This window comes from Cyprinus carpio, chromosome A17, assembly GCF_018340385.1.
Source record: "Cyprinus carpio isolate SPL01 chromosome A17, ASM1834038v1, whole genome shotgun sequence".
Classification (NCBI taxonomy): Eukaryota; Metazoa; Chordata; class Actinopteri; order Cypriniformes; family Cyprinidae; genus Cyprinus; species Cyprinus carpio.
In genome coordinates this window covers 15238760-15256608 of record NC_056588.1, presented here as the reverse complement: position 1 = coordinate 15256608, position 17849 = coordinate 15238760, and the positions used below count along the sequence as shown (strand labels likewise).

Here is a 17849-nt window from a genome sequence, read left to right as displayed (position 1 = left end):
GCAGACAAACTGACATGTGGCCTTACATCCTATGGCCAGTTGATCTTTTTACATTTAATAGCGATTGTTTCAAAGCATCTTCACGGTATTAAACAGGAAAGTAACAAAATCACAGAATCTGTGATGCAAACTTTAAAAATGAGGCAAATCAGTATTTTGTTATATTATAAAATATTAAATTAAAATACTAGTGCTCAAAAAAGTTTGAAATCATATTTAACAGGCATAACACATAACGATGCAGCACATTTTCCTGTTTTTGTCCCATCAAATGTCTTAGCCCAATAAACTAAACTGAAATGATTGAAATGCACAGTAAATATATAAAAAGACTGTATATTTCTTGAACTGCTTCTGTTTGAGCAAGTAACTTCAACTTTCTTATTGGGCACAATACTGATTTTTGAAATAATTTTAATGAGCAATTTAATAACATTATTGACAATGCTATACAGTATAAACTTATATTTTATATTTATATTATAAAGTTAAAAGTCTAAATATATTTTGTTTAAAGATATACATTTTATTTTATCTTAAGGATATATCTATATATGTTGATTGTCCTAACATTAACTTTTTAACTGGAGTCAATTTACCATATATTTCTGTGCTAAACGATTTATTTATCTTCAGTCACAAAATGCTGTCACTATTCAACTGTTCAGAAAATAGTCTCCAACCACCTTCATGATGGTTCGCCATTTGAATTATTTCATGAATATTTCACTAACTTTAATAATGTAATTTAGGGGTGAAGAAATCATTATATCATTTTTTTTTTCATTCATATCTCCCATTTTAGGGTAATTCTCTTCAAAGACTCATGCATAATGTAAGTTTTCAAATTATTCCCTGGCAACTAAAATGACTGATAAGTGGTTGAGATAAAATACTTGGAAGTCTGACAGTGTTCATGCTCAATCTTTCGGTATCAGTGTGTATTCGTAGCAGGGACTGAAAAAGAAATACCCTGAACAGATTTTCCTTTCAAAGCACAGTCTCATCTACAGCACTTTTACAGCATTGTCTATCACCTGCAGGGACTGTGATCAGAACATCCTGACATTTGCCAGGATGACTTCATTTAACATCGACTTGCTTAAATGTCACTCATTCTGAAGGCTGACAAATGAGTTACTGTTACCCCTTCCTCACTGAGAGGGTGTGACCAAAAAAACTATTAAATTCAGGCAAGACAGGAGAATTTTCAACACATTATCATAAACAGAGATGGTTACATCCACCTCACAAGTCCAAGAATTATTGTTTTTTAAAGGCCCTTAACTGGGTTCAAATCAGACCAAAGATTGAGGTAAGTTTATATTGTACTAACAGTATTATAAGAGTTTTTGCTTATTTTTTATGTTTAAATTTCATTGCCTATTAAGTAAACTATAGATTGTGTTGTGATTTGAACACAATCTATTGCAACAGGAAAAAAATAGTATGCTATATGCTGCAAGAAACAATTTAATAATAAAAAAAATAATAAAATTGCAGTAATAATGTTAAGTTAAAATAGTTTAAATTAATTCATTTTAAATATTAAATACAAAGGACAATCTCTACAAAAATGTTATGTATGTATGTATGTTCATGTTCATGTTCAGTTATGATAAGCATCTGGAAATTCATGGACATTCATTGTTCACATTTTCACTTTCACATTTGTGTGCAATCATGTCATAAGGGTAAATGTATTTATTAAATTATATATTTTTAAATGATTTATTAAGTAAAATACATTAAAAAATAAAATTGAGATCTTGAAAAATAATTTAAAAAGCTAAAAGAGCAGGAAACTATTTTTGTTGTCATGTAACAGAAACCCATAAAACAAAGATGACCCCCTTTAGACCCTGCAGGAATGTGTCAAAAGTACATTTAAATTTAAAATAGCACATAGTTTTGGCTTTTAGAGTATCCTTAAAAATGCATGGGTTTGAAACATATTATCATTATTTAAAATTACAATAGTTTTTTGAAAACGCATTATTATTATTATTACTGGGTGTATTAAAGGTGCATAAAGTATCCACTCATCCTCATTCGTCATCGACGTATTGCCAAAGTATTAATCAATATTAAAATTATTAATTCAATGCAGTTGATACATTCGACTGGATGTAAGCATAAATGCATTCGTGTTATTGCTTCTTCGTGTCTGCTATACTAATTCGGCTCCCAAAGCTCTGTGTATAGCCCTTACGTGTTTAAGCTGACCAGACACACAAACATGTTTCACTAGTATACTGCTCCTAAAGGCTGCGACCTTTCGCCCAGTTCCGGACTCTCAGTTCAGTGAGTTTACAGTGGCACTGTTGACTCTCTCCACACGCCCACCGGCAGCCACGCACCCCTGCTCCTCCAATCGCCCGCCTATCACGCACTGATCACGCGTCGGCCTTCACACCATTGGTCAAGGTCTCACACACATTTGTTTTTCATTGGTGGCGGGTGATACTGTTGTGAATTTTGTTTTCTTTTTTTCTGGCGCTTGTTTTACTCAGCTCAGCTGCTGGTAAAGACGAACTGAATTCCGGTGCGAATCGCGTCACTGAACGGGCGGAGCAGCTCCGTGTCTTTGTTCGGCTCTACTTTTCATTTAGTTATTCTTCATACGTTTTGAGCAGATGTCAACACGTCAGTTTTCTAACATGGAGGAATTATTTGGGGTAAGATCGGAATATTTAATTATACAATATTTATTTTATTATTTGAAACGAGCTGCTTATGATTCACTGACACTGGTAGGTTATTGCTGATTGTGTTGAACTGTTAATGGAACTGAAACGCTTGACGTCAGCTCACACTTACATTGTAACCATTCATCACAGCATCAAGGAATGTTACAATGTGTCTAAAAATGATAAAGTTCTGAAAACATGCGACTGTCACCACCTCCGACTTGACTTGCCCTGTGATGATAAACAACAAAGCTCTTTTTTTAATAGACAAACCGTTATTCCTGTTAACCCTCAAGTTGACGTCTTCAAGAAAGTATTCATTGTTTAACATTGTATTTATATTTGTGCCTTGCCTTAATATTTTTATACTTGTCTGTGTATATATACATTTGACTTTTAATGCGTTTTTTCATAGTCTCCATTGCTGGTAATTTATGTTGACATCAGGAAGTGGAATTCTAGTGTAAAATTCATTAAATATTTGGTATTCAGTGGTGTCCAAACCTCTGAGACCACACTGATCTGGGATTCTCATTTAAAATTGGAAAAACGCAGAAGAGAAGTTGTCTATTGGATCCCATTGGATATCCCACCAGTGTATTGTATTATGTAACCTAAAGCATTGAAGCTGAGATGACCATACTGCTCACTATATGCAGACTGTACATAAGTCACCTTGTTAACCGTGCAGTAAAAAAAAAAAAAAAAAACACACACATGGATGCTGCTGGCTAATGGTATTATTTTTCTGAAGAGCAGCGAATGGGAGGGGTTTACATTCAAAGTTTTCTGGCCTCTGGCACCGTCGAGCTGTTCCCGTGTCTGTCAGAGGGTTACAAGTTTTGCTCGCAGCCGTTTCACATGGCCAGCTTGTGGGCACGTCATTGTTTTGCCTTTATTTTGCGGTGGGAGGTGACTTCAGTCTAGTGATGGCGGGTCCCTCCAGACCATCATACTAATTCTGGATCCATGAATAGATAAAGACAGAGCAAGACTCATTCAGATCTACCCAGCAGCTGAGCTCTATGTGTCAAAACTACCAGAGGGCTTACTTACACCTGCAAAGCAATACGTTACATTAGTTTTGTTGTCTTCTTGTGCTCTTCTCAGGGAGCTCGGATGGATGTCTGTGAGGATTTCCTGGAAGGGAAAAAGCACAGTGAGCAATCTTCGTGCAGTGTTCTGGGATACAATGATCTCGAGGCTGCTGAAGCTCTGGTCTATATGAGCTTCTGGAGTCAGATGTCTCCAAAACCCAATGCCTTCAAACCTCGCCCTCTCACGCCAGCATCAGACTCCTGCGATTCTCTCCTGCACCCCGAACCGCCAGAGACCCCAAAGGACTTTGTCTCGCTATCTTCACTGGTGAGTCATCATTAATTGGAATGATCTGCTAGAAGATAAAATATATACATTTCAAGCTCTGTTTCATTTGTAACATTCAATCCGGGGAACCTCACAGTCTTCTGGTGCTGCATGGTGTAGCTCAAAGCTCTTATCAGAACCTGATTTGTTTGCTGAAAACTTTGGGAGGGTTTTATGACACCCTGAACAGGTGGAAGTCTTGAGATAAGCTACGTCTGCAAACTGAACTTCAGCACAGGCTCCTTCACTGTGATTACACGAATCACATGTGCCGTAATGATGCTGAGAGATGAACAGACAAAATAGTATAGCTATGATATTACTAGCCAGTCATCCATATAAAATTCCACAATGAGATTTAGTTGTTTGCCAAAGAGCTTGATTTTTAGGTATGTGTCAACATTAAAATGTTTTAAAGATTAACTTTATAATGAGTGTTAGATGACAGCAAAATATATATAAAAATGCAAAGAAAAAAGTAATTCATTGCATGCACAATAAAATAAAATACAATATTGGTCTTTATATATGCAATATTGATACTGATAAATAAAAAAAATCTCTAATATCGGCTGTTAGCAATATGGTAACAATATATTGTGCGCCTCTTAACTCTGATTGTTTTCTTTCTTTGCAGTGCATGACCCCACCACACAGCCCCAGCTTTACTGACATCTCCAACACCACATCAGTTCCAGCCCCGCCTTCCCCGCTGGCCCGGCCGTGTCCCAGCCTCCCGAGTCCAAGATCTGCATGCCCTACCATGACCTCCATCACTCACATGCCCTGTTCTGAGCACCCCACAGAAAAAACCACACCCCCACATTGCAGAGCCATGGCAACCAGCGTAATACGCCACACAGCCGACACGACCTTATATCAGAACATTCCACAAGCTGTCCACCCACAAAAGACTGAGAAAGTTCCTTCATCACCCACCTTGTCCTACCAACCCGAGACCGACACCCCTACAGGAGGCACGTGCCAAAACATCAGCAGACTTCCTTCTAAGGCTGATAAGCCCTCCATTACATCATCTGCTCAGTCTCCGCCCCCAACCTCCAGTCCGCCAATCATATGCCAAATGTTCCCGGTGGCCCAACCTGGAGTCATCTCAGCCACATTTATTCAGAATCCCAGCTCTGGGGTGAAGTCTATCTTACCACAGCCGCTCCTGATGGGCTCTCCCGTGCCTCAGGGGACGGTGATGTTCGTGATGCCGCAGTCACCAGTTTCTTCGGCTCCACATTGCCAACAGACTGTTATGACCCTAGGCAACACCAAGCTCCTGCCTCTGGCTCCCGCACCTGTATACGTGCCCTCAGGACAGAGCAGCGCCACACAGGTCGAATTTTCCCGCAGGCGCAACTATGTCTGCAATTTCCCAGGCTGTCGGAAAACCTATTTTAAAAGTTCTCACCTCAAGGCGCATCTCAGAACCCACACAGGTAAATAATGTTCAGTATGTAGTCTTAACCTCTAATGTCTAGGTCAAGTAGGTAATCTAACAAGTTTTCTGTCTTCCAGGAGAGAAACCTTTTAGCTGCAACTGGGAAGGATGCGATAAAAAATTTGCTCGATCTGACGAGCTCTCCCGGCACCGGCGAACACACACGGGTGAGAAGAAGTTTGTCTGTCCGGTCTGTGACCGAAGGTTTATGCGAAGTGACCACCTCACCAAGCATGCACGGCGACACATGACCACCAAGAAGATCCCATCTTGGCAAACAGAGGTGCGAAACCTCAACAAGATCACCGCAGCCAAGGCCTTGCCCACTGGCACAGCACTACCGGTCAGCATGTTGCTGCCAGCCTCAAACTGACTTTCTTTGAGACTGAAGTCTGAACTCTCAGTGATGTTATGCAGGGACTCACTTTATGAGGGCAAGGCTGCTGATTCTCTCATGGGCAAAAACGTGATTATGCACTGGACTCCTGTCTTTGCTGCACATATTTCGCACTCTGCAATGGAACATTTTGTTTCCTATTGTGTAAAGGATTTATGCACTCTTTTGCCAAAGTCTTTGTACTATGTTTGTCTTAAAATTTCTTCCTTTTTATTATTTTTTTGTATACATTTATATGTACATATCTAGTGGAAATGTATGCTAAACTACACAAAATTAGAAAAAGGAAAATATGTAAAAATGTATATGTGGATAATTAATCTACACTGTGATTATCATATAATACTTTTATTTAATACCCTTTTTTAATTAAACTATGAAGATTAAGTGAGTTTTTGTCATTTTTTAAGCACTAAAGTGCTGAAATTGAAAATGTAAAAAAACAAATCTGTGGCAAAAAATAAATTCAGCAGCTCCTATGTGGTTTTGGGATGGAGTGTTCTGACTGTAGTTCAGTTCTTGTTCTCGCTGCGCTTGGTGGTAACAGAACGTCCACTCTCATATTGCTGACACACCCATGATGCAGCTACTTCCTGTCAGATTCGTGAGGTCCCTGTACTAGATCTTTTTCTAATGCATCACCACTAATCCTTATCAGCAGCATGTTGACACAAGTCATTTTGTTCACTGCCAGCAACCCTCAGGTCAGTAGAAATTTACAAAATTAATTTAAAAGAAACCCCCTTGAATGAAGAATAGATCAATTCTTTATTATAAAGACACATAGGCTACTAAGACATTTCGGTTGTTTTAAAAGATGTCATTATTAATAACTAGTATATAGGAATATAGGAATTATATGTTATATAATGTGTGTGTGAGAGTGTGTGTGTGTGTATATATATAATTAAATATGTATACATTTATTTTTGTAAGTTACGTATTTTATGTGTCAGTAATAAGGCACTGAATCCAGAGCAAATGTATTTATTTGTTTGCCAAACAATGTGAGTTCCGATGTGGAAAAACACGTTTTGGAAAGGACATTGTGAAATAATCAAAAAAAAAAAAGTGCGTTATTGTTTACCGCAGGCAGGAAATAAATCGTGTTCTTTCCAGTAATATTAATGTTCCCTCAGAGATTGAGACCGGATGTCTGTAATTACTGCTCAGACCACTGTCACGGTTTTTAAAGGGTAATATGCAGTGGCGCACTTCACCTACTGCGTTTAAAAGAGGACCAATCAGATTACAAGAAAAACTGTGGTTGTGGGAGGCGCGACCAATCAGCTTTCAGAACGGTGCACCGCCTCCTGCCTTACTGACCGACTTTCCTCAGCCATGAGCCTTCAATCGATTGTCCTATAATACAGCAACAGCGACACCGTGTGGTCAATAGCTTAATGTCTTTTTTATAATTAAGCGCTCCATATGTTCCTAATATAATTTCTGCTATGATAGACCAGGTTGTTTAATTCATTATTATTATTATTTTAAAACATTGACAGAACAAATTTGCTTATCACTCCATACAAGAATAACATTAAATATGTTAAACATTTTTAATCAGGATGTCGTCATACCGATTTTCGTCTCCATTCTACTGAATCGTTAGAAACAAAGAAAATTCGACAACTTTCGGTGTTGACAAAACAAACACATTTTTTAATTTTTTAAATACACATGTATTCAATTTAGGAACCATTTAGATTTTCATGCTGCTCCTACAGCTAGAATGAACCAAATTAATTTAATTTAAGCTACACATTACCAGATTCTGCATGATTTTTATTGTGTGTTCCTCAAAAGAAATTGTATTCAGCATTTTGGAGGTTATTCAATCTGGTGAGGATACACGAGGGTAGTTTAGGGCAGTTAGGGGGCCTCCATGGAGCCTCTAAAACTGCTGATGTGAATTCCTGTCTTAGAAGGGTGGAGGATTTTGGAAATGTGGTCAGGAAATGGAACTAAATTATCCACTCCATATGTTATTCTCTCAGGCAAGCTGCTTTACAGAATATTATTTTTCAAAGAAGTCAAAAGCAAAGTATATTTTTTCTTTCTTTCCTTTTTATTAGAATAATGACTTAAACTGAATAAACCTCATCCTGAAACATAAGGCTTCTTTAGCAGCCTTCCCGAGAGCATGGAAATCACTTTAGGTAGGCCTGTATATATATCTTAAAATCTAACATTTTATGCCAAAACATCAGTGATTAATATAAAAATAATCCTAATACTTTGTAGTGATTTATCAATAATCCTCCTCATAGATCAATTCTCTTTTAGTTGTCTCAGAAGATCATGGTGGTTGTTAACCAAACTCTCTCTCGATTGTGTTCATGAGGTCCTCTTCTGAAGCATCATACGTGATAGGCAAGGCCACAGATGAACCTCCACCAATTCCAGAACCCCTGATCAATGATAAAGAATAAAAAAAGATTGTTATGGTTAATACAGGGGTTTTGGTTTTCATTAGACATCTAAAATCATCAAATGATAAAAAATGTTGTAAAATATACAGGTAAAATAATGTTTTGTTTTTTTCAACAAAGATTTGAAGTCATCAAATTATAAAATGTGTGTGTAAAATATACAGGGAAAATACATTGGTAACTCTTTACAATAAGCTTTCATTTGTTAACATTAGTTAACTACATTAGTTAAAATGAATAAAAAAAAAATTATTAATGAATTATTAAAATCAAAAGTTGTGTCTGTTAATATTATTTAATGGACCTGCGCTAACATGAATTAACAGTGAATATTTGTGTTTATATTAACTAACGTTAACAAAGATTTCAAAATTCTGTAACAAATGTTTTGCTCATTGTGAGGTAATATTATTTAATGCATTAACTAACATTAACTAATGGGACATTATTGTAAAGTGTTACCACATCATCATTTATTTTATTAACCTCTAAAAAAAAGAGATGATTTCACAGTTTATACAGAGTGTTTTCATTTTCAATAGACATCTGAAGACATCAAATGATAAAATGAATGATAAAATGTGTTGTAAAATATACTTTCATCAATATTAACATTTTAACATTACAGACCAGTACCCTCAACCAAGCTTGGCACTGGACACAACCTAACCTCTTTCATTGGAAATGATGTGTGTCACTAAGTTCTGATCAATAATTGATGGAATACACTTACGAAGCTGTCGCTGTGTTCTCTATGTTGGCACAGTTTAGCAGGTCCTGTGAAGGCCTGACCTGTTCAGAAAGCCAGGAAATAGATAGGGATTCCTTACTCAATGGCTTTAATAGTTTCTATTAATAATTTATGATTGATTAGTTGCCTTTGTCACTGGCCAAATGGAAAAAGGTGCGGCCTTAGCATTTTAATGGAACAACTTTAAAAATGAACAGCAGTCCTACCTTTTTATGAATAGAGATTGGTTTGTTCACTGTGTTAATTTCATTTTTGTCACGTGTGCTGCCACTGTAGAAGCTGTAGCTGTCTTGGGCTTTGGCATAGTAAAGCCCTAAAGAGTTCGATCCAAACATTGGCATCTTATAAGAAGTCCTGTTCAGTGATATATCAGTGCTGACACACTCAGCGAGGATTCTGTCCACTTCCACCGCGAGATCGTCGGCTGAAAACTCAGAGTCCTGCCCCTCACTGTTACAGTCAGGCTGGGCTCTCCTTCTGATCGTCAGGCGCCGGTCTGCGGGTTTGGTCTCTGAGGGACCAAACAGCTGACTTTCATCCCGGTGAATGCCGCCGCTACAGACGTTTTCCTCGGTTACTGGTGCGACTTTTTTCATCCTGCTTTTTGCTGTGCCCATCTTTCAGATTAAACATTTTCACGGCATCCTTCTGAGATATGCCAATTTTCACATGCCTACAAGCGGTGACAAACTATTTGAGTAGCTGATAATCTAAAACAGCAAGATAAAATGGAAATTTTAGGGAAAAAAAAGAACGCGCAAAAACAAATTACAACCGTAAAGTCTTTTTTATCTAATTAGATTTAATACTGCATTTGTTGCAAACAGCGATGCAACGAAAAACTAGATCGCTCTCATAACCAGCGAATGAACGCGCTGCGAGTACGCGACGCGTCTGACAAAAATGTGGATGACGTGCGCATTCATTTGGCCAATCAAAAACTTTGTTTACAAACTGCAAGCGTGGCGTCCACTTCTTCCATCTGTCATTATATGAGTGAACTGGATCTGTAGTTTGAACAGCTGTGTGACGATACACTGCAACAACACACTAAAACATTTTTAAAAATCCATTAAAAATGTCAAAACAGTGATTAAAAAAAAAACTTAACACAATGCTGCTTTTATTGAATCAAATGTAAATTTATATCATATATTAACTATCAACATCATCATAAAACCTTTAAATAATTTGTGACCACAGGAAGCGTCTAAACAAAAACAGACAATTTTCTGCTTATGTTTTAAAATTAGGCTATGTTTGATGTTTACGGTTTGATGTGAAACATGAATGAATATTAATAGTATCTAAAGTTGCAGTGATATTTGGCAAGTATTCACTATGTAACAGTTTAACAGATAAGATGAATTAAGTCCTATATAATTTCAGAACATTTTTGGACTTTATTCAGTATGAATAAGAAGTTTGGGACACTTGGCAAAAAAGAACTACCACTTACAAAAAGTTAAATAAATTTTTTTTAACTTCTTATTCTATGTAAACTATTACAGTGCATTTGAGATTAATATGAAATCAAAATATTATATTAGCTGAAGAAAACAAACCTTGAAAATAAATACATATACTATATATATATATATATATATATATATATATATATATATATATATATATATATATATATATATTCACTAGCCAATGGGAAGCATAATCAATGCAAAAAGGAAATGAATGTATAATGATACTATGACGCATATGGCTAAACCATATTGTATTATTTATATATTACTTAAAAATGCTAACTAGTAGCTACAGTTTAAAAAGCACATTTTAGACACCATAAAGTCAACGACAGTTTATTCATTGACTACTGCACAGCAGTCGATTGTTTAAATTGCTATTAATTCAGCAGAGAGAAGACAAACTGTACAAACCACTATTACTTAGAAGCATTGTCCTGGGCACCGTGAAAAGAGGTGCACACTAAATGTTGTTCCCCTGGCCTTTTTTGATTACATATTTTCTTTTCATCATTGTTGATTAATCGGTTAAACTAATTTAGATTCCTTGTTTAAATTCCATTGTTACTGTGTAACAGACCAGCAGTGTAAGCATCCTGTTTGTTGTCATGGTAACGAAGTGGCAAGCCATACTATTTCCCCAGTCATTGTATGGTACAGCGCTCATGGATCTGCTCTTCACTGGCAGGGCTGCTGGGAGGGTGGGATTTTCTTTTGCCTTTAGATGGGGCAGCTGAACCATGATCTATAATGTGCTGCAGTATGTCTTTACTCTCGCTAGGTGGCAGGTTGTAGAAGAAGTACTGCGGTGCCATCTGAATGAACCTGTCACAAGCAAACAGCAAAAGAAACCATATACCGGTACTTACAAAACACAGAAGAACAAATTGTTGTTTAAATTGTTTAAAGTTCATTCATAAAAAGTTATCTTGTCTCTTTTGGCAATTCATAACTCTTTTACATTACATTGTGGTGAAGAAGTGGCTAATTCTTATGAATTCATATGAGCTCATTCGTACGTTTTTGTTCAATCTGCTTACTTTAGGGGTGGACCATCTTGCTCAATTTTATTCTAAAAATTGCATGCTTTTGTACAAATTAATATGAAATCGGCACCTCATAAAATAGTTATGTTTTCCCATGAGATACAGTACATTTGCTCTATCATAAGCAGATAAACTACTGCCAAGTACTGTATATGTTCAGTCAGTATGGAGCTTTTGTCTTTTGGAAGCATTATAGCTGTATGAACAGAGCAGAATAATGAATAATGAACTCCAGCTCTATTTGTTCTGAAACAAAGCAAATGATCCAGTACTTACTCGTGTGCTGAGATCTGAGAGACGGTTCTGATACAGTTGTTCTCTGACAGCGTGTGCTCATGGTACAGAACCCATTCCGGTAAGTTCTTCTTGTGCATCTCAGTTCCGTAGCCAGACAGTGGGTGGATCTGAGCCACATGTTTATGGGTCAGCATGAAGTAATTCCCTGTCCCGTCAACGTCTCTCACCACCTGGAACACAGAGATTAAACAACGGAAAATGCATTAGAGCAGCACACAGGAAGTGTTTTAGACACTGAACACACTTAAACATGTAAAACACTGTGCTGTTTGCTAATCTGCCTTCATCAAAGACCTTACTGTCACAATGCAATAATTTGAAAGAGAACTAGCACAACAATATACTGTATTACTAAAGTGTTTTATTACGTATATCATTTCTATATATCTATACCTGCCATAAGCGGGACAGGCCCATCTGCACCCTTAATGTGAGCCAAGAGAACCTGGCTGATCCCAGCTTTGCTTGGCTTTTGTAAACAGAGGATGGTGAACAACTTGTTTGTGTTCAGATGGACTGCTTGGATTCGTATGAGTTATTATACAAATGTATGAATAATTTAAAGTGATAATATGTGAAAATTATGCATACTCACTGTTTAAAATCAGTGTAGCTACACATATATTACACAATATTTCAATAGTGGAGCAAAAAATTCCTTCAATTTACATTGATGACAGGCCCAGAGTCATATCTAGAGACTTGTAAATGAATTCTTGTGATTTGGAAGAAACCACCAAGCAACTGTATATCTGTGTTAATATAGTGCTAAGTTTTAAGATACTTGATTGAAATTTAAAGAGATTTGATAAACTGTATAAGAATTGTATCTCACCCGGTCTGTCAATGAAGTCACAGTGGCTCAGGCCAGCAATTTCCATGCGCTTCAGGAAGAGCACAGTGGAAGTGATGTCAGACTCAAGAATATGAGGGATGCTCTCAGCAGGAAGTGCACGTCCTCTTGAAACAGAAACATTTGCCTGCAGAAATAAAACATTTCAGGGATATGATTCAATGCATGCCAAAAATGTTAAGAAACACTTTTATTTCAAGTAAACAAACCGTTCAATAGTTTGGGGTTGGTAAGACTTTTTAAATGTTTTTGATTATGTTCACCAAGACTGAGATTATTTGGTCAAATATTCAGTAAAATTAATAATATTTTGAAATATTTAAAAAATTAAAAAAAACAATTTACTACTTTAATATACAACAAAATTAAACCAGACTCCAGTGATTTTCAGCATCATTACTCCAGTCTTCAGTTATCCTTCAGAAATCATTCTAATTACCAAATATTATCATCAATAAAAATCAACCAATAAAAAAACATTAAAAACTGTTGTGTTGCTTAATATTTTTGTAGAAAAACATCATCAATTTTTTTTCTTTGATAAACTGAAAGTTCAAAAGAACATTATTTCAAATAGAACTTTTTGTAATATTAGGGATGTCTTTGCTGTCACTTTAGATCAATTTAATGCGTCTTAGCTGAATAAAAGTATTAATTTCTTTCAAGAAAACCCCCCCCCCCAAACCTCTGAATGGCAATGTGTGTACAATTTTTCTTTTTATTTTAAGATTTATTTTAGAATTTTAGAAAGCAAAAAGTGCTCACCTGTTGGGCCTGCAAGTTGTTTGCGGCTCTCAGCTTGGCTCTTGCTGATTGGTCGAATAACAATGGAATTGGCTCTGATTCTAGGATTGTACACCTGTCACAATAAAACATCACTGCTTTATGCCCACCGATCAAAATGTATACAGTATATAACACAGAGCTCATAATAAGGAACAGACTGTAAAGTTTAAAATAAAAAACAAACTCACTACATACATATCTCTCCAGCACCAAACAAAAAACCACAAACCAAACGGCCCAGAACAAGTCTTCACTGGGGCTGCAGGTGAGGAAGACTCTCCTACTCTTGCTTCCCTCGGAGAGCACTGAGAGACTGTCTCCAGGGCACAGAGACACAGGCACCAGCTTACCATGAGACAATGCAAGACTGGCACCCTTTCGCCGCAAAATGGCATGGGCACATTCAATCTCCTTGAAAATGAGAAGAGAAAGAGAAGTTTCTGTTACCATGGAAATGGGACTGTTTCCTGTTCTATGCTAGATTCCTTCAAGGAAGGCAGGGTGACATTCATACATGCTCTTTTTCCCGGACACATCCTGGCCAGGATTTCTATATTGCCTAAAATATCCAGGTATTGGCTTTGTTTTCCTGTTTTCATACTTGCTGAAGGTAGTGATCAAAAACAAATAACACAAATAAACATTAAATCATCGAACATTATCGACCAGCAAAGAAGCTCGGAAAAACATAGAACCTAAAGAGAAACTGAACAGGCACTGGGCAGACTGAACGGAGTGTGACATCAAGGTACTGCGAGAGTGATTCGAAAGCATAAGGAGCCGTCTGCTCTCTATAGCTCTCACAGTACTTTGATGTCATACACTGATTGGTCTGCGAAGCGCAAACAAAACCAAATCCTGGATATTTTAGGCAATACAGAAATCCTGCCCAGGAAGCGTATGTCCGGGAAAAAGGGCACATATGGTCATCCTACATTCATGTAACATAAAACTAAGCATCCATTAAAATACTGATCTGCACGTTGCTTGGGCTCACAGAGGCTGAGATGATAATAATAAAAAAAAGAAACAGACTAAGACTGTAAAACGTCAACTGAGACTGAGTCCTTCAGTCTGTAAAAGTGCAGAGTACTTTAAGTCTGTTTACACCAAACAGGAAATTATCAACTTATAAATAATTATAAATGATTTTTATGGATTAAAGAATTCAATAAATCTAATTATTAAATGTTTAAATATAGAAATTAAATCATTATACATTTTAAAATATAAAATATACAAAAATACATTATAAAATATAAAAATATGAAATCAGACTAATTTTTATATTATTGTAGATATATTATTATTGATATATTATAGACCATTAAATTATACATTTAAATGCAAATCAGCATCTATTTAATACATAAAATGATTTATACATAAAATACTGTAATATATAATATAATTTTATTGAATTTGAGTTCTTCAGCCTGTAAAGTACTTTGTGTCTGTTTACACAAATAAAGCAAACAGGAAATTATATATTTAATTATAATTAAATATCCACTTAATTATATATTGTTTTATATATTAATAAATTAAATGTAACAATTTACCTCATAAAAAGAAATATGAACAATAAATACTAATTAATTATATTTAAAAAATTATATTGTATTAAATGTAATGAATGCCATTTATTTGTTCATTAATACAATTATTTGTACATAATATATAGTTTAAAAATGTCAACAAAATGTAAAGAATTACAAAATTTTAGCACTGGTTCACTTATTAAAGTTTAAATGTCTCTTACTTGCTCAGTTGCCAGAAATGTCACAATGTCTCCATGGTTTTGATTCTGATGTATCTCCAGAGCTAGTCTAAGAGCAGAGCAGAGGTAATCCTTCACACCTCGTCTTCCACCGCCGTACACCACCTCGCATGTCCGTGGCCCTTCCAGACAGATCTGAGGAACGCTTCCGTAGCGATGTAGCAGTTTCTCTGTGGAGTGAGGGGCGCTGAGGATGACCAGCCTGAGCTCTGGCCGTGTGAGGAGCACGTCTTTGAGCAGCCCGAGGAGAAGGTCTGTGCTGACGGTGCGCTCCTGGGCCTGATCAATGACCACCACACCACACTGCTCCAAGATGGGGTCCGACATCATTTCCCGGAGCAACACATCATCTGTGCAGTATCTGGAAAGCAACAAGAGTGCAAATTAGCATAGATTTAATACAAAATCCTTGAATATATCTACAAACAAAAATGACGAGGTAACTGAAGACAAAAAGAAGTGATTGGATGATAATTTACTCTGGGAATTGTCAGTGTTTTCCTTAAGGTCAGTGTTTTCATTAAGTCAGACCCTCTCAGCTGTTCACATTACTGTTCTGGCTCTTTGTTCGCCAGACTGACTTATTGCCGCTCTGAATACTGCGCAGACAGGCAAAACTCTGCACACCACTGAGGGATCTAAATGAAGATTATCACAGAAAACAACATGCTGTAAGGCTATTCAAAAATAAAACACTCACAAATTTTGGTACTTTCAGTGATAAATGAACTAGCAGTAATGAATATGTTGCATCTACCCCATATTATATGATCTTTTGCATAAAAGATGAAGGAATGTAATGCAATATAAAGTTCACATTCAATTCAATCTAAAAGTAATATGTTCAGTTCAAAATTCAGCCCTATTTGATCCTGAATATACTTATATAAACGGCTATTCAATTAATATCCTCATTTTATGATGAATTCATTATAAACTTATTATATAAATTGACATATAAACTCACCTGAGTGCTTTGTCCTGTTTTAGCTGTGCCAGTAACTATCACAACAATCCTACTAATCAAAAAACTGTCCAAAAACTCGCATTTCGCTCCCCACACCGGCAGACCTTTTCTTTCTCTTAATAGTTTGTAATATCTTGAAGAAAAAGGGAGCCCGTCCAACTGATTTAAGTCCAGCTGATCATCTGTATCAATATCTTGAGTTTCACTGGTTTCAGATAGTTTCTCCACATCTGTTGATAGCTCCGTCTCCATCCTTGCACTAATGTGCCTCTCTCTTCAATTGCACAAATAAATCAAACTGAACAAATCGACTGAATCAAGCTCTTTTTAGTTATGTGACATATTTATGGTCTTAAACAGGTTACCCCCTCCAGATGAGTTTTAGGAGCCCGCGCTCTGGAGAGACAGACCCTTTGTGGCATCAGTTGAGCCGCTCAGCGCACTTGCCATGCCATGAATTAATCTTTTTTTTTTTTAATCGGATCTTTTAAATGAACCGAGAACCGGTCGTTCCCCGGCTACAGTGAATCGGTTGTTCTCGAGACAGTAACTCATAGAAAGAGCATTTAAAGTGTATTAGAGATTTATCTAACGAGTAAAAAAAAAGTTAATAGCAGAAATTTTGATTGAGAAACTAAGCGGATTTTATTAAATTATGAAACCATGCAAAATGCTTTTAGCCAAGCAATGTAAATTAATTTATAGAATTATTTGTTGTAAATTCAGGCGTGTTTAATCAACGGAATCATAACTGCAACAAACTGAATGTGGATACATAAAATCATGACAAAATAACCATCTTCAGTAGCTGTACATTTAAAAGGTCTCAACCAGGGGGCCCACTAGGGGGCATCAGGGAGTCCAGGGGGCCTTGAAAGTGTTATTTCTAGACCTGCAAAAGTCATGTAAACTAATAAACTTTTAAAATGTCAAGGCAATTTTATGATTAATATAGGCCTACATTTTTATGGTAATGCAAGTTCTAAAATATTTTAGAAACTGTGAGCAAAACATATATTTATTTCAAATCGTTTAAAGCAATTAGGATTAGTTCACCCAAAAATGAAAATTCTGTCATCAGTTACTCACCCTCATGTCGTTTCAAACCCGTAATACCTTCGTTCATCTTCGGAACACAAATTAAGATATTTTTGATGGAATATGAGAGCCCCCTCACACACAACAAAAAAAATGAAAACTCAAAAAAAGTAGCAACCAGAAATGTAAAAAAAACAACTTTAAAACAATCCATGTGACACCAAACCTTCATCTGCAATTATACGAAGCTACGAGAATACTTTTTGTGTGAGAAAAAATAATAATAATAATAATTTATTCAACAATTTGTCTCTTCCGCATCACCCTGGTGCCATTTTGGAGAATATCCGCGGGACGTATGCTGTTCTGTGACAGTCACGCCGGATCTGTTTTCTACGTTGTTGTGATTTGATCTGAACCACTGATGTCACATGGATTATTTTACAGATCTCCTTGCTACGTTTCTGGACTTGGGGACATTTCAGTTGTGTTGCTGTCTACGAAGGGTCAGAC

At 36.4% G+C, this 17849-nt stretch overlaps 1 protein-coding gene and 1 pseudogene across 3 annotated transcripts; one reads left to right on the top strand and one right to left on the bottom strand.

The window, feature by feature from the left end:
* The first annotated feature begins 1168 nt into the window (after nucleotides 1-1168).
* LOC109107034 (Krueppel-like factor 11) lies at nucleotides 1169-6289 on the top strand. 3 transcript variants are annotated; one of them, XM_042774631.1, is made up of 5 exons: nucleotides 1203-1315; nucleotides 2268-2678; nucleotides 3801-4055; nucleotides 4693-5503; nucleotides 5583-6289. In XM_042774631.1, exons 2-5 carry the CDS (start codon nucleotides 2637-2639, stop codon nucleotides 5876-5878), a joined length of 1404 nt encoding a protein of 467 aa, XP_042630565.1. In that variant the 5' UTR covers nucleotides 1203-1315; nucleotides 2268-2636; the 3' UTR covers nucleotides 5879-6289. The 3 variants fall into 3 exon arrangements, with proteins under 3 accessions (XP_018975854.1, XP_042630565.1, XP_042630566.1); XM_042774632.1 differs by having other exon boundaries at nucleotides 1300-1315; nucleotides 2287-2678; XM_019120309.2 differs by lacking the exon at nucleotides 2268-2678 and having other exon boundaries at nucleotides 1169-1315.
* A 4575-nt stretch (nucleotides 6290-10864) lies between these two features.
* LOC109097629 lies at nucleotides 10865-16843 on the bottom strand (annotated as a pseudogene).
* Between the last annotated feature and the right edge of the window lie 1006 nt (nucleotides 16844-17849).